Raw genomic sequence first — 27,987 nt, forward strand, 5'->3', positions numbered from 1 at the left:
TCAGAAATGCCTCCATAGATGACGGGGAGGCTCACAGGTTTGAGTCGCAGCACTTCCAGTTGAGGTGAGACATTTCAAAATGGCCGCTGACTTGGCCCTCATGTTTGCTCTCTCATTCCATCTGTGACACATCTCTTTCCTAATTTTGTCTTTAAATACAACACAGCCTATACAGAGTGGCAACATTTTCATGTGCAAAAGTAATGTGAAAAACCCTCAAATTACCATAAACCTCATTGTAATCTGGCAGTGTGATTTAACAACTTACATCATAAAGAGGTGGCTATTTATGTATATTTATTTATTTTTATTTATTTAACCAGGAAAATCCCATTGAGACACAGGGTTATTTTTTGCAAGGGAGACCTGGCCAAGTACGCGGCAGCAATCAATACAACACCATTTTTTTAAACATATATGCAGGTTACAGAGGTAGAGAGAGAGTTTACCCAGATTGGCTTTGTAAATGAACACGTATCAATATCTGCGCACATAAAGCATAAAGCATTTGGTTCAAGGTGCAATGTTGGGTGAGTGACTTTGCATTTGTAACAAAGTGTAAGGATGCATGATAAACAAAGTCCAGTCTCTTTAACACAAAAGAGGCTGCATGCATATACAATAAGTCTCATTTTACTGTGCTCAAGTTAAATATACTGTATGTATATATATAGAGAGAAACACAGAAACACTGACATGATTACTGTAATCATATATATATATTTTTAAATGTGCTGTCTGAGTATGCATCCCCCCATAATCATGTCAGTGTTTCTATTCAAAGTAGCCTTTTTTTGCCCTGAAAAGGCTTTAGTAATGTACTATGAATACCCATTGACAAAATTAATTATAAAAATAAATAAATTAAGCTTAAAGTTTTTTGTTTTGGACATTAATGACTAAAGTTTTTTTTCCGATATGTGGCTGGCTAACGCACCATACACATGGTAGTAAGCTTTCCTTTCCTGGTACTATCATGGTTCAAAACACTTCGGTTCATGCAAAAAACAAGTTACATTTTTTTGATTAGTCTCAAAGATAAAGTGGATGGAAAACTCACTAGAGTGCTAATGCTAAAGCTATCTTGGAGTGTAAGACCTAGATCAGTGGAAGACTGCAGGAGGGCTCTCTGTGCGACAGCATGGGGGGTGAAAGAATGCTTTTACCCCAGAAAGTGCAATTCAAATTCTGTAGAATAAAACTAAAACATGTAACTGTAGGCGCTTCTACATCTGCATTGCTTGCTGTTTGAGGTTTTAGGCTGAGTTTCTGTATAGCACTTTGTGACATCGGCTGATGTAAAAAGGGCTTCATAAATAAATGTGATTGATTGATTGATTGATAGGCGTTTTGCATTTAAAACAACAAAAACCTGAGTGCACATGTACATGCTTTATAAACCAACTAAAGGTTGGCTTCTTCCTTTCCTTTTTCACTCCCGCAACCTATGTGTTATTTCTCGATCTCTGTCTCTCTCTGTCTCTCTCTCTCTGTCTCTCTCTCTCTCTCTCTCTCTCTCTCTCTCTCTCTCTCTCTCTCTCTCTCTCTCTCTCTCTCTCCCTCTCTCCCTCTCTCCCTCTCTCTCTCTCTCTCTCTCTCTCTCTCTCTCTCTCTCTCTCTCTCTCTCTCTCTCTCTCTCTGTACTAACCACTTTCTCTGCTCTTTTCTCGTACCCCCCCAGGCCTCCTGAGCCAGTTTACAGCACTGTGAACAAAGCACCTTCTCCCCACCACTATTCCCCCGTGGAGTGCGACAAAAGCCTCCTCCACTCCATACCCTTCCCTCACTATCACTTAGGCCTGCTCCCTGACTTCGAGATCACCAGGTATTCTACCCACTACCCGCTGCATGGCCTAGCTTTGCATGGTATTGCATGGAATGCCCATGCTCTCTTCATATCCTCACACACTCACTCGTTTCCAAAGTTCTGGCTCTCTGTAAGCCTGCATGACACTCCTCCCTCTCTCTCCATGCCCCTACTCTTCCTATCCTAACTTTTTCACTCACTACCTCACTCACTCACTACCTCACTCACTCACTACCTCACACACTCACTCGTTCCCAAAGGTCTGGCTCTCTCTAAGCCTGCATGCCTCTCCTCCCTTGAGCTCCCTCTCTCTCCAGGGGGAATGGTCCTCTCTCTCCAGGGGGTATGGTCCTCTGTCTCCAGGGGGTATGGTCCTCTCTCTCCAGGGGGAATGGCCCTCTCTCTCCAGGGGGTATGGTCCTCTGTCTCCAGGGGGTATGGTCCTCTGTCTCCAGGGGGAATGGTCCTCTCTCTCCAAGGGGTATGGTCCTCTGTCTCCAGGGGGTATGGTCCTCTCTAAAGGGTCTGGTCCTCTCTCTTTAAGGGGTCTGATCCTCTCTCTCAATGTACGTGATTGGCCCGTCGGTCTCCCCATCAGTCCCCATTACACCTCTGCTATTGACATGACTTGCCTTGCACCATGTGTGACTTGAATGATAATGTTTCTTATTATCGTTATTTGTTTCTTTCTCAGTAAAAGTGCTATACTTAGTCTGGCTTTGATTATGAGTCCATTGAAAGTTATAAAATTGTAAGATGTTCGTGTCGATTGCATTGCCAACTGACCTTCTGACATTTTGTGACAAAACAAAACAACATTCCAAAATTGTCTTGGTTATCTGTTCTCATATGTCTTTAAGATGAATACACTTACTGTAAGTCACTCTGGAGAAGAGCGTCTGCTAAATGATTCAAATGTAAATGTGAATCTTCTGTCTCAAAGGGGTCTGATCCAGTCCAAAACTGCTGGCCTTATCTTTCGCAAGCACAGGCAGTGTTGTTCAAAGTAAACGTTTTTTCTTTGAAAAGCATCATGGTATTTGGTACATGTGGTTTGTTGAAGCCTATAGCAGCTACTGTCAGAAGGACTCATAAAATGTCATTATGGAAGTCAGCATGGATCATTTTTACTTTGGTGCAATGGTTTTAGATGCACTTTTTGCAAAGCCAACAAATAATTCCATTGAAATATGACGTTGCTATTATGACGTTGCTATAATGTTCATTCAACGTGTTTTTGTCCGCTGGTGTGATCGTAGTGTTAAGGGGCAAGTGGTGATTGCATTGGTCATAGATATTAGAGATATTCTCAAACTATCTGAGATCTCTCTTTCTTATCTCTCCCTAAACACATTGTAGTTGAAACCACAAGCACTATCCTTCTGGGTCAGGACGGCCTTCACCTTCGTTAATGTTTGCTTGTTTATTTAGAATTTCAATTATCTGCATTATTATATGAAAACTAAAGTAATTCCTAATTGGCCTCGGTGGGAGTTATAATCATTTACATATTGAAACATCAACAAGAACAGCAGTAAACTTCTTCTCATCAATTGAAATGTAAGTATTGAGGTGCCACTTTATATGATAATGATCAAGATTCCGTTAGTGGTAAGCATACAATTACAGTTTGTGTCTTTGTTCTCCTATTAATAGCACGTTGTTATCTTTATCTTGTTTGTGCAGGGCTTAATATTATTGCATCCTGTTTATCATTTATGCATGAGCAGCGTATTTATGGATACAATCAGCAGAGCTGGGGAGTGTGAAGGCATTCATCAATAAGGCATACGGTGTTATGGATGCTGTTAGGACCAGATGAGTTCAACTGAGCATCATCCATATTGTTCAAGTTTGACCAACCTAATACAATACAATACTAACAGAATACTGTACACTGAAGGTTAAGGCGGTTAAAGGATTACTTTACTCAAAAAAACATCTCTAGTGTTTTGATACATTTTCTAGATTAGCAGTTCAGTTTTCATCACTCTTTTTGCTTTTTACTGAAAGTGCTTTATCTTGAAAGCTTAACTGCTAACATGCATAATTTTGTGGGACTACGATTCCCCACATGGCAGCTTCTTGCCATTTTTGCGAGCTATCTGACTGTCCAGAATCATAACAACACGTGGTGACACAGACCAATCACAGGCTGGCGGGCTACGAGGATGCTCACGCCCTCATACACGTTCTTTGCACGCATCTCTCAGGCAGAATGAAAATTACTACATCAACCATGATCCTTTGCTACTTACGGCCACTTTCACCATGATCTTTAGCTATTTTTTTTTGTGCCATTCAGCCGTATTCAGTTATATGGCACGCTTCAAATTCAAATATTTCTGGCTTCATGCGCCGTCGGGAGTTTTCCATAGGAGTACGTGGCTGATGTCAGAGCTATCACCATCTAATGGTTTTTATGTGTATGGAATGGAGACTTGGCACTCCCTGCATCATCTTTCAATGGATAAGCCTGCTGTTCATTATGCAAGTAATTGCAGAGCTTGTTAGATAAGTATTAATGAAATGGTGTTGTTCACATGTGGCAGCCTAAAGGAGAGGCGGAGTAGGGTTTGTTTTTGTATTTGGTCAAAGTTAAACTTACAAGGGATATTTCAAACTATGCTGACACTTATGTGGGCATTGACAATGGTTCAAATGAATGGCGTATGTTGTTTTATTTGCTGTTGAAGAGTTACCCAGTTGAAGCACACTATGGTAGGTCTTTATCAAGCTCTGGCCATGTGGATGAAGCAAAAATTTGATTTAGTAAATTGTATGATTGTTTTTTTCAACCATTTGTCAGAATGTAGCTTTACTTGGCATCCTTCCATACCATTTGTATTGTGCACATATGTGTCACACAAATGCTTCTCTGCCTTAAAATGACAAGTAGGGATGGAATGATGATTTTTCTGGATGTGCCGACTCAATATTGAATTCATTTCATTTCGATGACTTTCCCTACGCTTGATGTGTCTTGACATGTCAAACATTGTTAACTGAGATGCATTTGAGCACCATCAAATGGGATTCAATAATCCTTTATTGATAGGTCAAGGGTAGTTGACAGAATCGACGTACTGTAGGGTGAATTTGCCCCTAGACACTGATCTTGGGTCATTTTTCCCACTGATGGTTAAAGTTAGGATTGGGGGAGGGGAATCTAAACCTAGATCTGTACCTAGAGGAAACTTTACCCAATCTATCAGGATATCAGAGTTTCATTTAGTCCACCTGAATTTAATAATGATTTTATTAGCTATTTCAATGTTTTAATAAGGAGCCTTAGCTACTGTCTCCTTTTACAGAGACTTAGCCAGAACCTCACAATCACAGAGCCTCACAATCACAGAATACCAGAACATTTTAGTATGTAATAAAAAAAAAGGGGAACATTTTGTCTAATTGCTCATTGGTGGGCATAACCACTTCTTTGTCTGAACCATTATTAACTGGAAGGCAGTGGTTACGTCCCAAATGGCACACTATTCCATATATAGTGCACAATTTTGACCAGGGCCCATAGGGTGCCGGTCAAAAGTAATGCACTATGTAGGGAATAGGGTGCCATTTGGGACATAGAACATGTTATTTGGATTGCCTTGTCACCCTTTTTTGGGGGGGCATTTCTTCGATGTTGTGGGCTAAGTGCACTGCCACTTTCATTCTTCTAATCCAATTACAACCCTAGAGAACGGTGCTTTGGCAAAGCGTCTCAGAGGGAGCAGGAAATAATCAAATCGTATCTTTTTAAAAACCTCTTCTTCTAGAATGCAAGGGGGTGTGCAGTTCCAAGCATTTCTCAAAGGGTTAACCCAATGGGCAAAAACTGGTTCAATCTACGTTGTTTCCACGTCATTTCGACCGAAAGAATCAACTTGATGGCGTTGACTGATTGGATTTGCAAAAAGTCATCAACGTAAGGGAATTTCATATATTTTTTTTACCCAACTTTTAACCTAAATCCAATGACATGGTATTTTTTTATATTTCTTGTTGAATTCACGTTAGTTGAAAACTCAACCAAATGTAAATCAAAACTAAACGTTGAACTGACATCTGTACCCAGTGGGATGTATTCACCTCTCATTCTACTGTAAATTGAGTAGGTTGAGTGGGAACTGCTTAAACACAAGTACTTAGATAGCATGGTCATGTTCTATGTACAGTCTTGTTGTCTCTATCAAAACTCCAATGGAAATCACGCAACTTTATTTTGACCAGCGTTGACAATGCATGAAGGTTGAAAAGAAACGTTTTTGGACAGTTGAAATGTTTAAGCAACCTACCCAACCATCTGCATTCAAAATGGCAGTTTACTTCTCACTTTCATGACATTCTCCCAGCAATATTTTCATATTTTAACACTTTAATATCAAAGGACCTGCATGAGTATAAAGATTCTGGTAAAGCCTAACAAAAGGTGACATGAAATAAATTGGAGGCGAGAAGAGAGCGGCATATCATGGAGCATGTTTAATGCATAGGCGGGATTGGTTGTCTGATCTTATCCAGAGAAAGGTGGAATTCACAATGAGCTTTCTCTGTTTGTTTGTTTTCCTGTTCGCCCACATGATTGTGTTGAGATGCCTGAGGTTGCCGTGGTGCTGCAATCGTCTGTTAGCTATTGCAGGTGTGCTGAATCGATATTACAGAACTATGTTAGCAGCAGCATTTTAACTGTAGGCTACCTCCCTGCATGCTAGCATAGAATGGCCTCCTGTGGGCCTCCAGCTGCCTAACCATCCCGTTCTCCTTATCACTGGGTTGCAGCTGGCTGTGTTGCTGTCACAGGGGGCCTGTAGGGACACTGAGGGAGGGCGAGAGCCTGGCTTAAATCCCATGTGTGTTCTAACAGAAGCATTGTGTAATCAGGGTTGTATTCACTAGAAAACGGACGAAACGAGAAGGACTACCTGAACTTGTCCATCTCAATAGTCTTTAAAAAGGGTGCATCTACCAATGAGAGTGGTGAAAGCAGCTTCTCATTCCTAGCAAGGGGGTCAACCATGTGCATTGTCTTAACTGAGAATGCCTCTCAGTTATATACTCAAAGCTGGTCTGAGCACAGTTCATGAGTATTCTCTCAGGATTGTCTCAGATTCTTTGTGATTCTTTGATCACAGAAAGACAAACATTTACATATCCCCATTTCCATTAATATAATTCCCAACCAATATTATCCGCTACATTAAGAAGATTTGAAATACATGGCGTCATTTCAAGTTTAGTTTAAACTTTTGTGCCATATTAAGGCACATTCAGGTGCCATCTGGAGTTTGGTTGCCATCTAGTGTTACATTTTGGAAGCAATTCTCTGTTGGGTGCTGGCAGGTTGGCCGTTCCGACAATCCCTCAGCTGAAAACCAAAACAAGCTGTATAACCAAAACATGCTGTATTACCAAAACAAGCTGTATAACCAAAACAAGCTGTATAACCAAAACATGCTGTATTACCAAAACAAGCTGTATAACCAAAACATGCTGTATAACCAAAACATGCTGTATAACCAAAACAAGCTGTAATCAAAAACAAGCTGAATACCAAAACAAGCTGTATAAGCAAAACAAGCTGTATAACCAAAACAAGCTGTATAACCAAAACAAGCTGTATAACCAAAACAAGCTGTAATCAAAAACAAGCTGAATACCAAAACAAGCTGTATAACCAAAACATGCTGTATAACCAAAACAAGCTGTAATCAAAAACAAGCTGAATACCAAAACAAGCTGTATACCAAAACAAGCTGTATAACCAAAACAAGCTGTATAACAAAACAAGCTGTATACCATGTTTTATAGGTGCTCTATTGCAGGGGTATTCAAATCCGAGCCTGGAGGTCCGGAGTATTGCTGGTTTAACCTGATAATTAATTGCACACACCAGGTGTCCTAGGTCTAAATCAGTCCCTTATTAGAGGGACATAATTTAAATCAGCAGGGGAACTGGCTTCGAGGTCCAAATGTTTATTTGCCTGGGGTGATTGGAATTTGCTTGGGGTGTATTCATTACAGAAACCGTTTACTGTTTAAGAACCAAACGGAAGCTGAAAGAGGAAATGAAACTGGGAGGGACCTACCTGAATTTGTTCAATAGAAACTCTTCTTTGCAACAGACTAAATATTTTGCATCAGAATCATTGCATACCTGCTCTGTAGTGTCACAGTTCAGATTCGTGGTAGGCCTTTTCTAACAGGAAAGCTTACAACGGTCACCATGCTCAGACAATGTCCTACACTAATCTTATTTCACACATTTTTTGAGACACACCTTAAAAATGTTTGGGTACCACTGCTTTACCCAAGTGCTTTAAATACGTATTTCACCAATTTTCTTTTTTACATTTATTTTTACGTCGTATACAAATGTGCCATTTTCACATGTACAGTTGAAGTCGGAAGTTTACATACCCTTAGGTTGGAGTCATTAAAACTTGTTTTCAACCACTCCACAAATGTCTTGTTAACAAACTATAGTTTTAGCAAGTTGGTTAGAACATCTACTTTGTGCATGACACAAGTAATTTTTCCAACAATTGTTTACAGACAGATTATTTCACTTATAATTCACTGTATCACAATTCCAGTGGGTCAGAAGTTTACATACACTAAGTTGACTGTGCCTTTAAACAGCTTGAAAAATTGCAGAAAATGATGTCATGGCTTTAGAAGCTTCTGATAGGCTAATTGACATTATTTGAGTCAATCGGAGGTGTACCTGTGGATGTATTTCAAGCCCACCCTTCAAACTCAGTGCCTCTTTGCTTGACATCATGGGAAAATCAAAATAAAGCAGCCAAGACCTCAGAAAGAAAATTGTAGACCTCCACAAGTTTGGTTCATCCTTGGGAGCAATTTCCAAACGCCTGAACGTACCACGTTCATCTGTACAAACTATAGTACGCAAGTATGAACACCATGGGACCACACAGCCGCCATACCGCTCAGGAAGGAGATGCGTTCTGTCTCCTAGAGATGAACGTACTTTGGTGCGAAAAGTGCAAATCAATCCCAGAACAACAGCAAAGGACCTTGTGAAGATGCTGGAGGAAACAGGTACAAAAGTATCTGTATCCACAGTAAAACGAGTCCTATATAGACATAACTTGAAAGGCCGCTCAGCAAGGAAGAAGCCACTGCTCCAAAACCGCCATAAAAAGCCAGACTACGGTTTGCAACTGCAAATGGGGACAAAGATCATACTTTTTGGAGAAATGTCCTCTGGTCTGATGAAACAAAAATAGAACTGTTTGGCCATAATGACCATCGTTACGTTTGGAGGAAAAAGGGGGAGGCTTGCAAGCCGAAGAACACCATCCTAATCGTGAAGCACAGGGGTGGGAGCATCATGTTGTGGGGGTGCTTTGCTGCAGGAGGGACTGGTGCACTTCACAAAATAGATGGCATCATGAGGGAGGAAATTATGTGGATATATTGAAGCAACATCTCAAGACGTATTATTCTGACATTTCACATTCTTAAAATAAAGTGGTGATCCTAACTGACCTAAAACCGGGAATTTTTACTGGGATTAAATGTCAGAAATTGTGAAGTACTGAGTTTAAATGTATTTGGCTACGGTGTATGTAAACTCCTGACCTCAACTGTAGATACTGGTGTGGTGCTGAATATAGTATAAAGAATATGAAGTAAAAGATCAGTGAAGTGTTCCTTTAATCCTCCAGTAGATGGCGATCGAATGTAGAACAAGTGTTAGGTCCTATCACAACAATCTAAGGGAACCTACAAACCACAGTTTCTTCAGAAGGTAATCATACCCCTTGACTTATTCCACATTTTGTTCTGTTACAGCCTGAATTCAAAATTGATACAATACCCCATAATGACAAAGTGTATACATGTTTTTAGAGCATTTTGCAAATGTATTGAAAATGATATACAGAAATATCAAATTTACATAAGTATTCCCACCCCTGAGTCAATACATGTTACAATCACCTTTTGGTCTTTCTGGGTAAGTCTCTTAGAGCTTTGCACACCTGCATTGTATAATATTTGCACATTGTTCTTTTAAAAATTCTTCAAGCTCTGTCAAGTTGGTTGCTGATCATTGCTAGAAATCCATTTGCAAGTCTTGTCATAGATTTTCAAGCCGACTTCAGACTTCAGTCATAACTTCACTATGCTGAAAGGGATATTCAATGTCTGCTTTTTTCCCCCCCATCTATAAATATCTGCCCTTCTTTGCAAGACATTGGTAAACCTCCCTGGTCCTTGTTTTTGAATCTGTGTTTGAAATTCACTGCTAGACTGAGGGACCTTAGAGATAATTGTATGTGTGGGGTACAGCGATGAGGTTGTCATTCAAAAATCATGTTGAACGCTATTATTGCACACAGAGTGAGTCCATGCAACTTATTATGTGACTTGTTAAGCACGTTTTTAATACTGAACTTATTTAGGCTGGCCATAACAAATGAGTTGAATACTTGACTCAAGACATTTCAGCTTTTCATTTTTCATAAAATGTTTTCAAATTTGAAAAACATTATTCCTCTTTGATATTATGAGGTATTGTGTGTAGGCCAGTAACACAATATCTCAGTGTTATTTTAAATTCAGGCTGTAACACAACAAAATGTGGAAAAAGTCAGCACACACCTTTCTGAAGACACTCCTGGTACAGTGCCTTCAGAAAGTACTCACACCCCTGGTGTGTGCAATTTTTCGATCACATTGAATAAGGTTACACGGGACCTGATCCTCGATCAGCATTCCTTCTTGGAGACACTTGACACATATGAACCAAAGTTGTTTGAAATGCATTTATATCCATCTCTATAGCTTGATTTCCAGACTTGATCTGTCCTTGTCCTGTCAAGAAACTCATAAAGAGACCTGGCTACCAACTCAGAACCATCTAGCTTTACTTTACAGATATTATTATCTAGATCATTTTGTGTTGGTTTGACAGAGACAGTGCTCCATTCACAGTAGATTGGTGGAACTGCAAGGAAAATCAGTCTCATCTCTCCAAAGAGTTCTTGGGGAAGGTGTCCTCAGAATGTCCTGATTCCTATTTGACTTTATTCCAGTGGGAGCTGGTGACAGAGGCTAGCTCTGTCTTCATACGTGTCTGTGTGAGGAAGTGTGTGTGTGCGTACACACTTTTCCCCTCACGCTCATGTGCAGGCTCCTCGTCTCCAGGAAACCAGTCAGAAATGGGACAATGATCTAAGTAGAGCACAATCCCCCTTTGGGCCTCTGCCATCTCCGTACTGTGCCCTGTACGCTCTACGTGCCAACGCATCTGTACTGCTTGGTTCTCTTTCTTCTTCTTCTCTCTCCTGGACGGACAGTCAAGATGCTAAGCCCCTCGGACTCGGATGCTGAGCTGATGTACTATCTGACCTGTTTGTACAGGGATCCCAGGAGGATGGTCCTCCACAAGGGCTCCACAGGCCTGGGATTCAACATCGTGGGCGGGGAGGACGGAGAGGGCATCTTTGTCTCCTTCATCCTGGCGGGAGGGCCTGCCGACCTGAGCGGAGAGCTGCGGAGGGGAGACCAGATCCTGTCGGTGAGTTTACCCCAACAAACGCACAGGATGAAGTACACATTTATATTGATATTGTTTCTACATACACACACAGGTATGTACATGTATTCATAAATATACTGAGACTATAATAGACAAGATTATATCCATGAGATGTCCCATTTTCAAGATGGTCCTGAGGATCAGTCCCAGAACTAAGTCATTTTCGTATACTGTAAACAAACAGTACAGTACAGTCGATACATGTGAGTGCAAACGCTTGCCGGCATTGTATATCTGTAGCCTTCTATCAAAACTATACATCTTTACTGATTTATCTTGTCCATGATAAGGCAAGCAGTCATAGGTCTGTTTATTTGATTTGATCATTTCTATATTCACACACATTTTTCAGGTTGAACGTAATTGGAATTATTTGTTGAATTTAGTAAAACGTGTTCAAAGTAATCTCAAAACTTAATTGAACGATTATTAGGGGTCCTAGGAACAGCCTTTTGACACCAGATTTAATGTGTGCTCGCTGGTCTACGTGCACCTAACTATATTGCGAAGAAAACGTTGCTATGTCATAAGATGGCCGATTAACAAGCCAATTAAATTTGATGAATTATTTCTCAAAATTCCAATGCCTATACATTCATTCTATCAGCCAAACTATCAAATCAAACGTGTACAGATAATTGACCATATGACCATGAAGATATATACCAAGTTTGGTGTTGATATCTGAAAAAACATGGACACCACAGGTCTTTGAAATTTGATGTACAAATGTAATGCTAATGCTAAATTAACTGAAGGCTGTAATGATCATATATGGAACCAGGAATACCAACACTTTGTATTTTCTTTAATAAATAAAAATTAACTACAGTTGGCATTACATTTTATCGCTGCACCAAAACTGAACTGAAACATGACCCCAAAACCGCAGAACTGTGGGTTTGGTGAACCATTACACCCCTAGCTGTAACTTTTGAACCGCGTGTTGATTTTGTCTATCAACACCAATTCTATTATTTGGGTGCATGGAAAATGTGTGTACATTTAGCTAGCTAGCGCTTGCTAGTTTGTCCATGGGTTATTATTTTATTATTTTACCTGAAATGCATATGGTCCTTCTTTTGCTGGATCCACTGTCTTGTCTCATCGCTGCAACTCCCGTACAGACTCGGGACTCGTCCTCCAAAACACAACCCAACCAAGCTGCTTCTTGACACAACACACATCCAACCCAGAAGCCAGCCGCACCAATGTGTCAGAGGAAACACCGTACACCTAGCGACCTGGTCAGCGCACACTGCACCCAGCCCACCACAGGAGTCGCTAGTGCACGATGAGACAAGGACATCCCTACCAGCCAAACCCTCCCTAACCCAGACAACGCTGGGCCAATTGTTCACCGCCCCATGGGCCTCCCGGTCGCGGCCGGCCGCAACAGAGCCTGGGCTCGAACCCAGAATCTCTGGTGGCACAGCTAGCACTGCGATGCAGTGCTTTAGACCACTGCACCACCCGGGAGGCCACGGATCTTTGTAGAATTTTGACCCGGAATCAGAATTGTGTGTTTCAGAATCGTGTGTTTCTCTACTCCCTCTATTAATACACAGATACAGTGGGGCAAAAAAGTATTTAGTCAGCCACCAATTGTGCAAGTTCTCCCACTTAAAAAGATGAGAGAGGCCTGTAATTTTCATCATAGGTACACTTCAACTATGACAGACTAAATGAGAAAAATAAATAAAAAAAATCACATTGTAGGATTTTTAATGAATTTATTTGCAAATTATGGTGGAAAATAAGTATTTGGTCAATAACAAAAGTTTATCTCAATACTTTGTTATATACCCGCTGTTGGCAATGACAGAGGTCAAACGTTTTCTGTAAGTCTTCACAAGGTTTTCACACACTGTTGCTGGTATTTTGTCCCATTCCTCCATGCAGATCTCCTCTAGAGCAGTGATGTTTTGGGGCTGTTGCTGGGCAACACGGACTTTCAACTCCCTCCAAAGATTTTCTATGGGGTTGAGATCTGGAGACTGGCTAGGCCTTGAAATGCTTCTTACGAAGCCACTCCTTCGTTGCCCGGGCGGTGTGTTTGGGATCATTGTCATGCTGAAAGACCCAGCCACGTTTCATCTTCAATGCCCTTGCTGATGGAAGGAGGTTTTCACTCAAAATCTCACGATACATGGCCCCATTCATTCTTTCCTTTACACGGATCAGTCGTCCTGGTCCCTTTGCAGAAAAACAGCCCCAAAGCATGATGTTTCCACCCCCATGCTTCACAGTAGGTATGGTGTTCTTTGGATGCAACTCAGCATTCTTTGTCCTCCAAACACGACGAGTTGAGTTTTTACCAAAAAGTTCTATTTTGGTTTCATCTGACCATATGACATTCTCCCAATCTTCTTCTGGATCATCCAAATGCTCTCTAGCAAACTTCAGACGGGCCTGGACATGTACTGGCTTAAGCAGGGGGACACGTCTGGCACTGCAGGATTTGAGTCCCTGGCGGCGTAGTGTGTTACTGATGGTAGGCTTTGTTACTTTGGTCCCAGCTCTCTGCAGGTCATTCACTAGGTCCCCCCGTGTGGTTCTGGGATTTTTGCTCACCGTTCTTGTGATCATTTTGACCCCACGGGGTGAGATCTTGCGTGGAGCCCCAGATCGAGGGAGATTATCAGTGGTCTTGTATGTCTTCCATTTCCTAATAATTGCTCCCACAGTTGATTTCTTCAAACCAAGCTGCTTACCTATTGCAGATTCAGTCTTCCCAGCCTGGTGCAGGTCTACAATTTTGTTTCTGGTGTCCTTTGACAGCTCTTTGGTCTTGGCCATAGTGGAGTTTGGAGTGTGACTGTTTGAGGTTGTGGACAGGTGTCTTTTATACTGATAACAAGTTCAAACAGGTGCCATTAATACAGGTAACGAGTGGAGGACAGAGGAGCCTCTTAAAGAAGAAGTTACAGGTCTGTGAGAGCCAGAAATCTTGCTTGTTTGTAGGTGACCAAATACTTATTTTCCACCATAATTTGCAAATAAATTCATTAAAAATCCTAAAATGGGATTTTCTGGATTTTTTTTTCTCATTTTGTCTGTCATAGTTGAAGTGTACCTATGATGAAAATTACAGGCCTCTCTCATATTTTTAAGTGGGAGAACTTGCACGATTGGTGGCTGACTAAATACTTTTTTGCCCCACTGTAAAAGAGGAAACATAATTCGTTAGTTTTGAGCTTTTAGTTTGTTAGCTTTGATTTATCTTTTCTCGTTCCTCTTCCAAGCACCCACATTGGTTTGTTGACAGAAATAATACTCAAAGCCAATGAGTAGAAGGATGAGGTGGGACTTGCAAAAGGCTGCTCAGTGTTGAGCGTCTCAAATATAAGTTATTTTTGAGCGTTTGGAAACGCAGACGCTCGCGAGCAGTGTGGATGAAATGATTGATTAACATGTACAAGTTAAATTATCTTGGAAAGAGCAGTAGCCTATGGCAATAAAAGGGTAGCATCAAGCCACATACTGACACAGTGGCAAACATGTAGTGGTCATAACTCATCACCAATTTGACATGGAGTGATGCAACTTTGGAAAACATGTTTAAAGGTTTGGCCCTTGTGTTAGACACACCTCTTTCTGTATTCACTACTTTTATTATTTCAACCATGTAAGGTGGGTTTTCAAATCACTCTGGATGCCTGATTAAAACGGATGTAAGACTGTGGTTGGGGTGCCCAAGCACTTGCCTTCTTTGGCCTTGGTACCTTGATTAGAGTAGGCAGTTAAGGCGCATTTCAGCTCTGGCCTGATTTTCATGTCTAAGAATAACTTGTTCCCTCTCTTTCTCTCAGGCACGTAGTCTCTCACTTCCCAGTCTCTTCACTTCCTCACACTGTCAGACATGCATTGGAGCAGTGAGCACAAAGACACACACACACACACACACACACACACACACACACACACACACACACACACACACACACACACACACACACACACACACACACACACACACACACACACACACACACACACACACACACACACACACACAGGGATTGAGGTGAATGGGATGAGTGGAAAGAGAGGGAGAGGGAAGGAGGGATGGCCCTATTTAACCTGATATGTTTTGTTTGCAGTTGTAAAAAGTGAAAAATTCATGTAGAGATGGGTGTGTGTTTCTGTCACTGCAGGTTAATGGCATCGACCTACGCGGGGCCACCCACGAGCAAGCTGCTGCAGCACTAAAGGGGGCGGGCCAAACTGTCACCATCATTGCTCAGTACAGGCCCGAGGGTGAGTGTCAGCTGTAACAGCCAATCACTGAGCTTCATGATCAAGGTGGAAGACAAATTACAAAACACACTCTAGGACAGTGGTCATCAACCCTGGTCGACTGGTCGATCTTCAAGGCATTCCAAGTCGATCGCCGAACATTTCTGTAAAAAGGCCAACAATAAAAAATACGCACTCCTATTTTATAAATTTATCTCGTGCTGTTAGCTGTAGGTACACTTTATTAAGCTGCCTGGCACATCGGGTACGTGAAGTTGTCCCCTTTTGAACTGGAGGTGCAAACTCAGCTACCTGGGCGGTAAGAGGCGGACCCTCTGCTGCTCTCTCCCTCTATCCGCTGAGAGACTGATTATCAGATACAGAGGCACCGGCACCGTGAGTAATATAAAAACAAATATATCACTACCCAACCCTCACTCAGACAAGACTGTGTTAATGTTGCATAGGCTCAGAAAAGGTTGGCGACCACTGCCCTAGGATAACCAAATCCTGTGGACAAATATTGACATAATTTCACAAAAGCAAATAAACACTAATAACCCACGAGGGACATTTTCTGTCCATCTCCGTCTTATAAATCTCCAGTACATTGCCTGTGGTGCATTGAGTTGCTTTGATTAGTGTGCCAAGACATGTCATGTTGGATTAAAGTCAGCGGTTGTCTTTGGCAATACTTCATGGGATGTCTGCAGTAAGAGGGAGTCATGGGCCTGTAAAGGTGTATTCTGGGAAGATTGTCCTGCTACGAATCAGTTTGTCCGAAGATTGTCCTCAGAATCAGTACACGGTACATTTGGTCATAGAAATGTCTTTACCAATGAGAACCTATTGCCTTCTTGTTTTGAGCACATCCAGCTGCAAAGTTAGATAGCTGGGACAGCAGGTAGCCTAGCGGTTAAGAGCTATAGACCAGTAACCGGAAGGTCGCTGATTCGAATCCCTGAGCCGACTAGGTGAAGAATCTGTCTGTGCTCTTGAGCAGGGCACTTAACCCTAGTCACTCTGGATAAGAGCACATGTAAATGTAGTTCACAAACTGAACAATCTGCCAATATAATTGCTGAAAATCAAATGAAAGAACGTCAGGACTTTTTTCCCTATGACTTTGGCAACAGCAGGTCAAATAAGGAACATTTGTGAGTATTTGACAGCACTTGCTGTTATATGGAACTTCGCGGGTCACCTTCACTGCAGGAAAGTGTTAAGTAAATGTAACTTTTTGAGGGCCAGAACTGTAATTGTCTAGTAAATACCAGTACATTGCCATGAAATACATTGCTGTTGAGTAATGGGCCAAAATTCACCCAACTTATTGTGGGAAGCTTGTGGAAGGCTACCCAAAACGTTTGACCCCAATTAAACAATTTAAAGGCAATGCTACCAAATACTAATTGAGTGTATGTAAACTTCTGACCCACTGGGAATGTGATGAAAGAAATAAAAGCTGAAATAAATCATTCTCTCTACTATTATTCTGACATTTCACATTCTTAAAATAAAGTGGTGATCCTAACTGGCCTAAGGATTTAATGTCAGGAATTGTGAAAAACTTAGTTTAAATGTATTTGGCTAAGGTGTATGTAAACTTCCGACTTCAACTGTACATACCTCATTCCCATGCACACCCCTTCTATATGACTGTGACCGAATTCTTATACTATGTCCTGGGTCATTCTTCAATTGGAGTGGCAATGCCATCCCTTGCCTTTGCAACGATGAAAAATCACTTCAAAATTACAAATAGTTACACATCATACAGGTTTTTGTTTATATTAAACTGTTTATCACTGATAAAACAATGTATGAATTCGCTGCAAACTTTTGAGGAAATGAATCGCAGCACATGTAAACATTTGAATGCACCCAACTGTAGTACAGAATGTAGAAGGAGACTTCAGTCACAGCCTGTCTTTCAGGTCTTGACGCTATACCCCAGCTCAGAGCCCCAAACCAATGCCCACTGTGCTTTTTCCTGGTGTAAGGCATCAAGATCTCACATCATCCATCAATACATCCATCAACACATCCTATTCCACCCATCCATCAACACATCTTATTCCACCCATCCATCCAGCTACACATCCTATTCCATCCATCAACACATCTTATTCCACCCATCCATCCAGCTACACATCCTATTCATCCATCCATCCATCCATTAACACATCTTATTTCATCCATCAACACATCCTATTCATCCATCCATCAACACATCCTATTCCATCCATCCATCCATCAACACATCTTATTTCATCCATCCAGCCATCTACACATTCTACTCCATCCATCAACACATCCTATTCATCCATCCATCAACACATCCTATTCCATCCATCCATCCATCAACACATCTTATTTCATCCATCCAGCCATCTACACATTCTATTCCATCCATCAACACATCCTATTCATCCATCCATCAACCTATCCTATTCCATCCATCCATCCATCAACACATCTTATTTCATCCATCCAGCCATCTACACATTCTACTCCATCCATCAACACATCCTATTCCATCCATCCATCCATCAACACATCTTATTTCATCCATCCAGCCATCTACACATTCTATTCCATCCATCAACACATCCTATTCATCCATCCATCAACCTATCCTATTCCATCCATCCATCCATCAACACATCTTATTTCATCCATCCAGCCATCTACACATTCTACTCCATCCATCAACACATCCTATTCCATCCATCCATCCATCAACACATCTTATTTCATCCATCCAGCCATCTACACATTCTATTCCATCCATCAACACATCCTATTCCATCCATCCATCAACACATCCTCTTCTTATTGGATTCTTTTAAACTTTTTGCACTTTGTCACTTTTCTCCCTAGAATTTGTTTGATAATGGCCAGATGTTCTAAATCTTTGACTACATTAAAAGTCTGCACCACGTTTTAAAGAGTGAAATTAAAAATGGAACTCAAGGCCAACCCATTTAATTGCCTGTTTAATTCTTCATTTATTTAAGCTTTTTTGTTTTGTTTTATTCTTTAAAAGAATTTGAGATCAACATTGAACCAGGGCAAATCTTAGTAAATTGGTTCCTAGTATTTGTCCCTGTTTTATTATTATTAATATTATTATTTTTTATTATTGCCACACATGTATATAGGTAACTGACAAACCCAGTCATCTTGACACACAAGTACATGCAGAGAGAAAAACAAGTCATTTTAGGTAGCACATAAGCTACAATTCCTGTCTCCCTTATTCATGTATTTCATGTATTTTCTAAAGTGCTTTTGTTTTGAAAGAGAAATCTTTCTGATTTCTGCATTTCATGTCCAAATCCTCCCAAGGTGTTTAAAATGTATTGTGTAGCTCAATAAAGTTTGTTAAAGATGATTGACGAAATACCAACAAATCTGAAATCAGAGATATTCACTTGCATTGGTTTTGTGTCATAAGTGCTAAAAAGCTAGCATTTGGAGACAGTGGCCAGGTAAACATGGGTAATTTGGATGAACTATCCCTTTAATATTACAGCACATGTTCACACCCTTTCCCTAGGGAAACCTAGACAATGGTTTTAGGTGACTGTAAATTCAGTTGCTATAATTACTATTTCTGACGCATTTTATGTTATTATTTTAAGCGTTCCAAATTACAGAGGATTCAGTTACTTGGATAACCTTGGATCTTGGATAACCCTGTCTCTATGTAACATGTTGTGCCATGCCTATTTTCCCCCTCAATGCATGTGTCGGAAAGAAGCTCCATCATGATCCGAGTGTTGAGAGTGCTTGTGAAATAGATTTGGGCAGCTGTCTAATACTATCCAGATTTACCTTTTGAGGGCTTGAATCAGGTGATTCTAAAGGGAGCAATACACAGAGATAAACTATCTTTATGGACACAAACGGGCATCTTGTTTTGTAATATTCTTTCATACATTACATCATATAATCTTTTGTCATACATTTCATACATGTTTTCTTCATGGTAGTGTCTCTGAAATACACCCGTTTATGGAGTCTGAATTGTGTACATGAATTCAAGGGCCAGAATCTGTTGGCATGATAAAACCTATCAGTGCACATTTTAATATCATCTGGTGTGATTTCTCTGTTTGAACTTTTTAGTAAGGAGTTTGACACATCCAAGGGATTCCATATGGACTCAAGTATTTCCAGGCTGCCTATCGTTAAAGCCATTCAGTGCATAACGGGAGTCTAATATAGTCTACCCAGTTGCATATACAGCTTAGATTTACACTGCTGTATTTAACGGCATAATGAATGAATAAGAAACTATTAGAGGTGTGGCATCATCCATTTCTGTTTATCCCTTCTTCATTTGCTTCCTGCCCACTAGTTTTCCAATCTGCCCGTCATAGGATTCATTCCACTCAATTAACTTTATCTGATTTGTACATTTTAGTAATTTAGCAGACACTCTTATCCAGAGCTAACAGTAGTGAGTGCATACATTTTCGTACTGCAGCAGAGAAATAAAACGAGAAGTCATTTTGATAGATAGTAACGGGAGGATGCTTCCCTCCCCTTTTCCATGGTAAGGCAGCTTCAGCCCATGGGGTCAGGTGTTTGGGGATTGTGCTCTACTATACTTGGATAGCAGCCAATGGATGTTAACACTGCTGCCTGCGTACTCCTTGTTACAAACACCTTCCCAATTGGTCTCTCCTCTATCCCTCCTTCAGCTTGCCAGAGGAGAAAGATATTCCTTCCCCCATGCATGTTGGCTTGCTTACTGTTGCACTGGGCAAAGTCAGAGGACTGTGAGTGAGCGTGCTGAGTGAGTGAGCGTGCAGTATCCAGGCGAACAGAAGACAGGAAGGCAGCCCCCAGTGTGAGACAGACTAGTAGTAGCAGGGAAAGGAGGATAGAGGAGCTGAAGCACACACAGAGAGGTATGTGTGCTAGTCAGCTGTGTGTCTGTGCCTGTGTTGTGTGCCTGTGTGGTGTGTGCCTGTGTGGTGTGTGCCTGTGTTGTGTGCCAGTGTTGTGTGCCAGTGTGGTGTGTGCCTGTGTGGTGTGTGCCAGTGTTGTGTGCCAGTGTGGTGTGTGCCTGTGTGGTGTGTGCCTGTGTGGTGTGTGCCAGTGTGGTGTGCCAGTGTGGTGTGTGCCTGTGTGGTGTGTGCCTGTGTTGTGTGCCAGTGTGGTGTGCCAGTGTGGTGTGTGCCAGTGTGGTGTGTGCCTGTGTTGTGTGCCAGTGTGGTGTGCCAGTGTGGTGTGTGCCAGTGTGGTGTGTGCCTGTGTGGTGTGTGCCTGTGTTGTGTGCCAGTGTGGTGTGCCAGTGTGGTGTGTGCCAGTGTGGTGTGTGCCTGTGTTGTGTGGTGTGTGCCTGTGTGGTGTGTGCCTGTGTTGTGTGCCAGTGTGGTGTGCCAGTGTGGTGTGTGCCTGTGTGGTGTGTGCCTGTGTTGTGTGCCAGTGTGGTGTGCCAGTGTGGTGTGTGCCTGTGTTGTGTGGTGTGTGCCTGTGTGGTTGTAGGTGCGCTTGTGTATGAGAAAGAGGAGAATTATGAATGAAAGCTCTGCAAGTTGATGTGTGTATGCATTGCTTTGTTCTCTGCATGCTGTGTTGTAATGAAGAGTATAGGTACCACCATTTGTTTTACTCCAGGGACTAAAGCTTAAGTGGAACAAAACAAGATTAGACACATCTCAAATTAAGACGGTAGACTTGGCATCTTTGTCAAACTATACAAAGCTTGAGGAATGGATCTTTTTACAATTTCTAGAGACACTCAAAGGTTTTTCTACAGATGACACTACTCTGTTGACACATTACAAGACCTGTTTTAGAACCTCATCTAGTTACAGCACCAAATCTTTTTCTATATTTTTCCTGCTGGTTGCAATATGCATTATTATCTCTCTCATTGAAGGGACAGCTCTGCCAGCTAAGCCTGTGCGAATCTGCTCTTGTTCTTCCCTAAATCTCTGCAATCTCAGGTGGAAGCACGTCACGTGCCTGGGAAGAAATTGGCTTTAAGACTCAGATTCCCTCTTTGGATGATTTGTGTAGTATTATTTTGTATAAAACCTTTTGATTATACCTGTTCATCTGGATGATGAACTCTCTCAGTCCAAAGGTTAGTCTGATTGACTGGTTCATGCGCTCTCAGTCCTGCCTAGCTGACCGCTGTACCGAGGTATGTGTGGGCTTTAGGCTGAAGTGAGTCTCTCTGCCTCATTAGCTGCATGGCTGCTCTGCGCTGTAGAGGCGACTGCTGCAGCAGTGTTTCAGTACAGGGATAGTTCACCCAAATTACTCTCCCACATATAATGATTGTATATGGACAAGTAAAGACTGCAATCCCCACTTTTCCATCTAATTTACCTAGCAACGGTCACCAATCGTTGACTCGCATTCAAAATTCGTTTTACAGTAGCTTTAAAGAAACTTCAGAGACTGGGATGATTTGGGCTGCTAGGGGGACTTTAAGCTTTGAGCCTTTTTCCAAATGTTTAATGAGCAAAGAGCTATAAGTATGTGCATTTTCTACAGTGCCACCAGGTGGCTTAATGCTTCCATAGCACCCCTATAGGCTACTGTCCTTACCTACATTATGCATACAGAATTACAAACCCAAGTTTAGTCAATCTGATTTACAGTTCACGAGAAGAAGATTTCTGAAGGTTTTTGTGGACATTTGGTTTGGATGGGAATGCAAGGGGCCTCACAGCAGTTCTAAGAGCAAAATTTAGGAGAACTATCTGAGCTTTCTGTACTGTATGTTCCCTTTGGACAGTGTCTAACATTGTCTGCTTGTTGTATGTCGAGAATGTCACCTTGTATAGGCTGTGGTGGAGGGAAGGGGAGTCTCAGAGCTGTAATCAGAGTGTTCACTCAATAGGAAGGTGTAGGGGGAAGTTTCCCTAAGGCTAGATTCAATCCGGACATAGGAAGATCCGCACTATAGCGCAATTTAAATGTAAAGGTCATTTCAGATTGAGCCGACATATGCAGCATTTACCTTCAATGCAGTATCCGGGAACGCAGGAACATTGCCTTTTAACTTCAATTGCGCCCTAGATGCTGATCTTGGGTCAGTTTGGCATTTTCCCCACTAATAGTTTAATGTTATGATTTGGGGAGGGGAAGTTGATCCTACATCTGTACCTAGGGGATCTGTACCCCCGGAGCCAAAAGGACCTCCATTATCGACCCTGTTCTCTGTCCTATCCCCCTGCAACAATCCAAAACCGAGAGAAACATTCAGCCACAAGAGCATTCGTGAGGTCGGGCACTGATGTTTGGAGATTAGGCCTGGCTCGCAGTCGGCATTCCAATTCATCCCAAAGGTGTTCGATGGGCTTGAGGTCAGGGCTCTGTGCAGGCCAGTCAAGTTCTTATACACCGATCTCGACAAACCATTTTATGGATCTCACTTTGTGCACAGGGGGCATTGTCATGCTGAAACAGGAAAGGGCCTTCCCCAAACTGTTGCCACAAAGTTGGAAGCACAGAATCGTCTAGAATGTCATTGTATGCTGTAGCTTTAAGATTTCCCTTCACTGAACTAAGGGGCCTAGCCTGAACCATGAAAAACAGCTCCAGACCATTATTCCTCCTCAACCAGACCACTTTACAGTTGGCACTATGCATTGGGGCAGGTAGCCTTCTCCTGGCAACCGCCAAAACCCAGATTCGTCCGTCGGACTGCCAGATGATAAAGCGTAATTCATCACTCCAGAGAACGTGTTTTCACTGCTCCAGAGTCCAATGGCGGCGAGATTTACACCACTCCAGCCGACGCTTGGCATTGCACATGGTGATCTTAGGCTTGTGTGCAGCTGCTCGGCCATGGAAAACCATTTCATGAAGCTCCTGACGAACAATTATTTTGCTGACGTTGCTTCCAGAGACAGTATGGAACTCGGTAGTGAGTGTTGCAACCGAAGACAGGCGATTTTTACGCGCTTCAGCACACGCTGGTCCCGTTCTTTGAGCTTGTGTGGCCTATCACTTCGCGGCTGAGTTGTTGTTGCTCCTAGACATTTCTACTTCACAATAACAGCACTTACAGTTGACCGGGGCAGCTCTAGCAGGGCAGACATTTGACGAACTGACTTGTTGGAAAGGTGGCATCCTATGACTGTGCCACGTTGAAAGTCACAGAGCTCTTCAGTAAGGCCATTCTACTGCCAATGTTTGTCTATGGAGATTGCATGGCTGTGTGCTCGATTTTATACACCTGTCAGCAACAGGTGTGGCTGAAATAGCCGATTCCACTCATTTGAAGGGGTGTCCACATACTTTTGTATATATGGTGTATTTTACATGGTAATGCATATTGTACATGCATCATCAATCAATATAAAGAAGTTGAAAACATTGGTTCTGTCCATTTGAAATGTAAGCATTTTAATTTGTTTCTCTCTCAATGTTTACTGATGCACATTAAATGTCACCATAATCCTTTAGGGATGCATCCTAAATGGCACCCCATTCCCTACACAGTGCACTACTTTTGACCAGGGCCAACCTAGGTTACTGTTCTGAACAGATTCTCCTCTCTTTCCTTTGCAATGTAGAGCAGTCTACATTGAGTGTAAACAGAACATTATTGTAATCCTGGGTGTTGTTGTCTTTCACTTGCAGAGTACGGGCGTTTCGAGGCCAAAATCCATGATCTGCGGGAACAGATGATGAACCATAGCATGAGCTCTGGGTCCGGATCCCTCCGAACCAATCAGAAACGCTCCCTTTACGTCAGGTGGGTCTCTTTTGGACTTAGTTAAAGTCATCCTGAATAGATGGCATTTCATTTTTCTATAGTAGCATGTCTCCCTCTGACTCCCTCACAGGGCACTGTTCGACTATGAAAAGGCTAAAGACAGTGGACTCCCTAGCCAGGGCCTCAGCTTCAGGTATGGGGACATCCTCCACGTCATCAACGCCTCAGACGATGAATGGTGGCAGGCCCGGAGGGTGACCCCTGATGGGGACAGCGAAGAGATGGGAGTCATCCCCAGCAAGAGGAGGTAAGTGGTGGATTTGCTAAACTAAACTTCAAAGTGCTTAACCAAAAGGTTAGCTTCTGGGGGAGAGTGGACTCTACGTCCCTACCTTTTTGGAAAATTTGCCTGAGAGTGGCTGAAAGAAAACGTTTCTTCATTCCTGTTCCCGCAACAAAATTAACATTTGTTGTATCATTTTACTGCAAGAAAAACGTAATTCTACACCAGCTACTTTTAAATTAGGCTTCATGTGAGAGATTACACAGGTCTACTGTATCCAAGCCTACAGCATTTAACCCATCTCAAGAGGTGCAATAGGTGTGGTAGACCAGGGGGTGCTGCTGCATCTGCTGGACCAGGGGGAGCTGCTGCACCTGGTAGACCAGGGGGAGCTGCTGCACCTGCATATGACAACTGAGTGAAGCCACACAAATATGACAAGCACAAACATTTTTTTTTAACAAATCAATTCCAGCAGATAGCGTTGGAGAAATGGAAAACCCACTGTAGCATGACTGTTTTTGTCCATGTGTCTCTGTCCTGGTACTGGCAGGGTTGAGAGGAAAGAACGAGCTCGACTAAAGACAGTGAAGTTCAATGCCAAACCTGGAACCATCGATTCCAAAGTGGTAAGTGCTAAGATCTTATACTAAGGACTGGCAAGCCAACTTAACTTTTGAAGGAAGACATTTTCTGAAATGGAAGTGGTTGGAAACCCATATATCAATTACATTCCTTTGTGATATGAAGTAGAGAAAGTAGCTTTTAAACCTCTAAACCTTTGTTTTTGTCTTAATACATGTGAAATGTGGATGTGTAACGTTATCAAGAGCAACTTTCAGATTTCACGTCAGGTTTCTCAGATTTCCCCTCGCATTAGGAGAAGTTGTGATAGTAATTTGTGTTCATCTAAAGCATTAGCCCGAGGTCTCTCTGCCTGAGTGGCAAAGACATCACATCTCTGCAGGCAGCACCTTCTCCCTGACAGCTTTACCTCATAGCCCTTACCCTAAATAAACATTGCACATTGTATAATTAGATTTTTTTGTGAAGCATTAGAGGCTATTTTTTCCTTTAATGTCATATCGGTCCCTGGGCCAACCTCTGCAGAAGCCAAATCACCATACATCCTTCAAACTCTTTGTCCATTTTGGACATAACAGCAGGACATTTGGCCATGTTCATCAGTGTTTTTGCCTGCCTATGTTACAAGTAACGAGTAGATGTTGTGTTGTATTCGCTGCACTCTTTTTAAAACGGGTTCCAAAAGGTTTTGGAGGGTTAGATCATACAAATGTATTTAAATGTTTAACGGATGCCTCTCTTCACATTTCTCAAAAATATTGAAAAGTTGTACTGACTTTTTTCACGGTTATAGCTAAAATAATGTCCCTAAGCTTCCAGTAAAGAGATACACAACTTCCCCTGGGATTATAGCTGAACTATACCTATTTTAGCCTCCCCAATAGGCTAACATCTCTTGATTAGGTCTCCAGGTGTTGAACTAAGGTCGCTATAGTATATGAACATTTTGCTACACCTGTAATAACATCTGCTAAACATGTGTATGTGACCAATAAAATTTGAGAAACAGATGCCTCACAAGTCCTCAATTGGCAGCTTCATTAAATAGTACCCGCAAACACCAGTCTCAACGTCAACAGTGAAGAGGCGACTCCAAGATGCTGGCCTTCTAGGCGGAGTTCCTCTGTCCAGTGTCTGTGTTCTTTTGCCCATCTTAATCTTTTCTTTTTATTGGCCAGTCTGAGATATGGCTTTTTCTTTGAATCTCTGCCTAGAAGGCCAGCATCCCAGAGTCGCCTCTTCACTGTTGATGTTAAGACTGGTGTTTTGCGGGTACTATTTAATGAAGCTGCCCATTCAGGACTTGTGAAGCGTCTGTTTCTCAAACTAGACACTAATGTACTTGTCCTCTTGCGCCATTGTGCACCGGGCCTCCCACTCCTCTTTGTATTCTGGTTTTGAGCCAGTTTGCGCTGTTCTGTGAAGTGAGTAGTACACAGCGTTGTACGACGTCTTCAGTTTCTTGCCAATTTCTCAAATTGAATAGCCTTTATTTCTCAGAACAAGAATAGACTGATGAGTTTATTCTTTGTTTCTGGCCATTTTGAGCCTGTAATCAAACCCACAAATGCTGATGCTCAAGATACTCAACTAGTCTAAAGAAGGCCAGTTTTAATTGCTTCTTTAATAAGCACAACAGTTTTCAGCTGTGCTAACATAATTGCAAAAGGGTTTTCTAATGATCAATTAGCCTTTTAAAATGATAAACTTGGATTAGCTAACACAACGTGCCAGTGGAACACAGGAGTGATGGTTGCTGATAATGGGCCTCTGGACGCCTACGTAGATATTCCATTAAATATCTGCCGTTTCCAGCTACAATAGTCATTTACAACATTAACAATGTCTACACTGTATTTCTGATCAATTTGATGTTATTTTAATGGACACATTTTTTTTGCTTTTCTTTCAAAAACAAGGACATTTCTAAGTGACCCCAAACTTTTGAACAGAAGTGTACGTAGTTAAGGCTGGTATTGAACCAGTTTCGGTGATCATTGCTGGTTTAACGATTATACCTTTAGAATCGGATTTATGAAGCACATGCATGTAAATGAGTATTCGTCACAAATAAACATCACAACTGCAATTCCTTCTTTGTCCTCCACGCCGCCTCCTAGCTTCTCAAACAGCGCTATGCACAACTGCTCTCCTTTAATTTTGTTTGTTTGTAATTTAACACACACAACATATGATCAATCTGACCCCTTCGTATCATAATTCTTTATATGTTTGTTAATTTAGGATTTTATATCTTCACAAGCCTATCTAAATATATAGTTTTAGGCAACAATGACCTGATTTCTTTCAGCCATGGCATGGGATCTCATCCCTCCACCTCCTGAAGTTCTAACCTGCATGATTGTTGGACATCATTTGTGTCACAGCCATGTTCCTAATGTCATAGCATGATTCTGTTAACGTCTTTGCTGCATGGCATACCACATATCGGCATTTATCTGTGTGTTTGACACGTGTTCTGTTATTTTGTTTTATTTTCAAGTGTTTGAGAATGTTTTGGGTGCAATTGTGCACATGAAGTAAATGATGGCAAATTATTACTGTGTAGTTCTTCTCTATCACACATTGAGTCATTTTGACAGTGTTATCATTGAACAGCCTATTACAAATCACATTTGTAAAACTAAATGAGAGATTTGTGAAATGTCATGATTAATTCATGATAATTTGTATTAGCTAAAGCAACATATTTATATATGATTAGGTTATAATTCAACCCTGCTCTGATGGATGAATCATCTAGTGTAATGTCAGTACTGTGATGTCAGTCCTGTAGTCCATTTCTGGTG

General features: G+C 41.7%; 1 protein-coding gene across 1 annotated transcript in view; it reads left to right on the plus strand.

The window, feature by feature from the left end:
- Nucleotides 1–27,987, plus strand: part of LOC120056955 (disks large homolog 2) — a 166,182-nt gene that overhangs the window by 116,708 nt on the left and 21,487 nt on the right. Inside the window, exons 10-15 of the mRNA XM_039005263.1 lie at nucleotides 5–64; nucleotides 11,198–11,354; nucleotides 15,533–15,635; nucleotides 24,234–24,348; nucleotides 24,440–24,616; nucleotides 25,146–25,221. Of these exons, the coding sequence (XP_038861191.1) occupies nucleotides 5–64; nucleotides 11,198–11,354; nucleotides 15,533–15,635; nucleotides 24,234–24,348; nucleotides 24,440–24,616; nucleotides 25,146–25,221 (688 nt within the window). The remainder of the gene's footprint in view (nucleotides 1–4; nucleotides 65–11,197; nucleotides 11,355–15,532; nucleotides 15,636–24,233; nucleotides 24,349–24,439; nucleotides 24,617–25,145; nucleotides 25,222–27,987) is intronic.

This window comes from Salvelinus namaycush, chromosome 12, assembly GCF_016432855.1.
Source record: "Salvelinus namaycush isolate Seneca chromosome 12, SaNama_1.0, whole genome shotgun sequence".
In the NCBI taxonomy this organism is placed as follows: domain Eukaryota; kingdom Metazoa; phylum Chordata; class Actinopteri; order Salmoniformes; family Salmonidae; genus Salvelinus; species Salvelinus namaycush.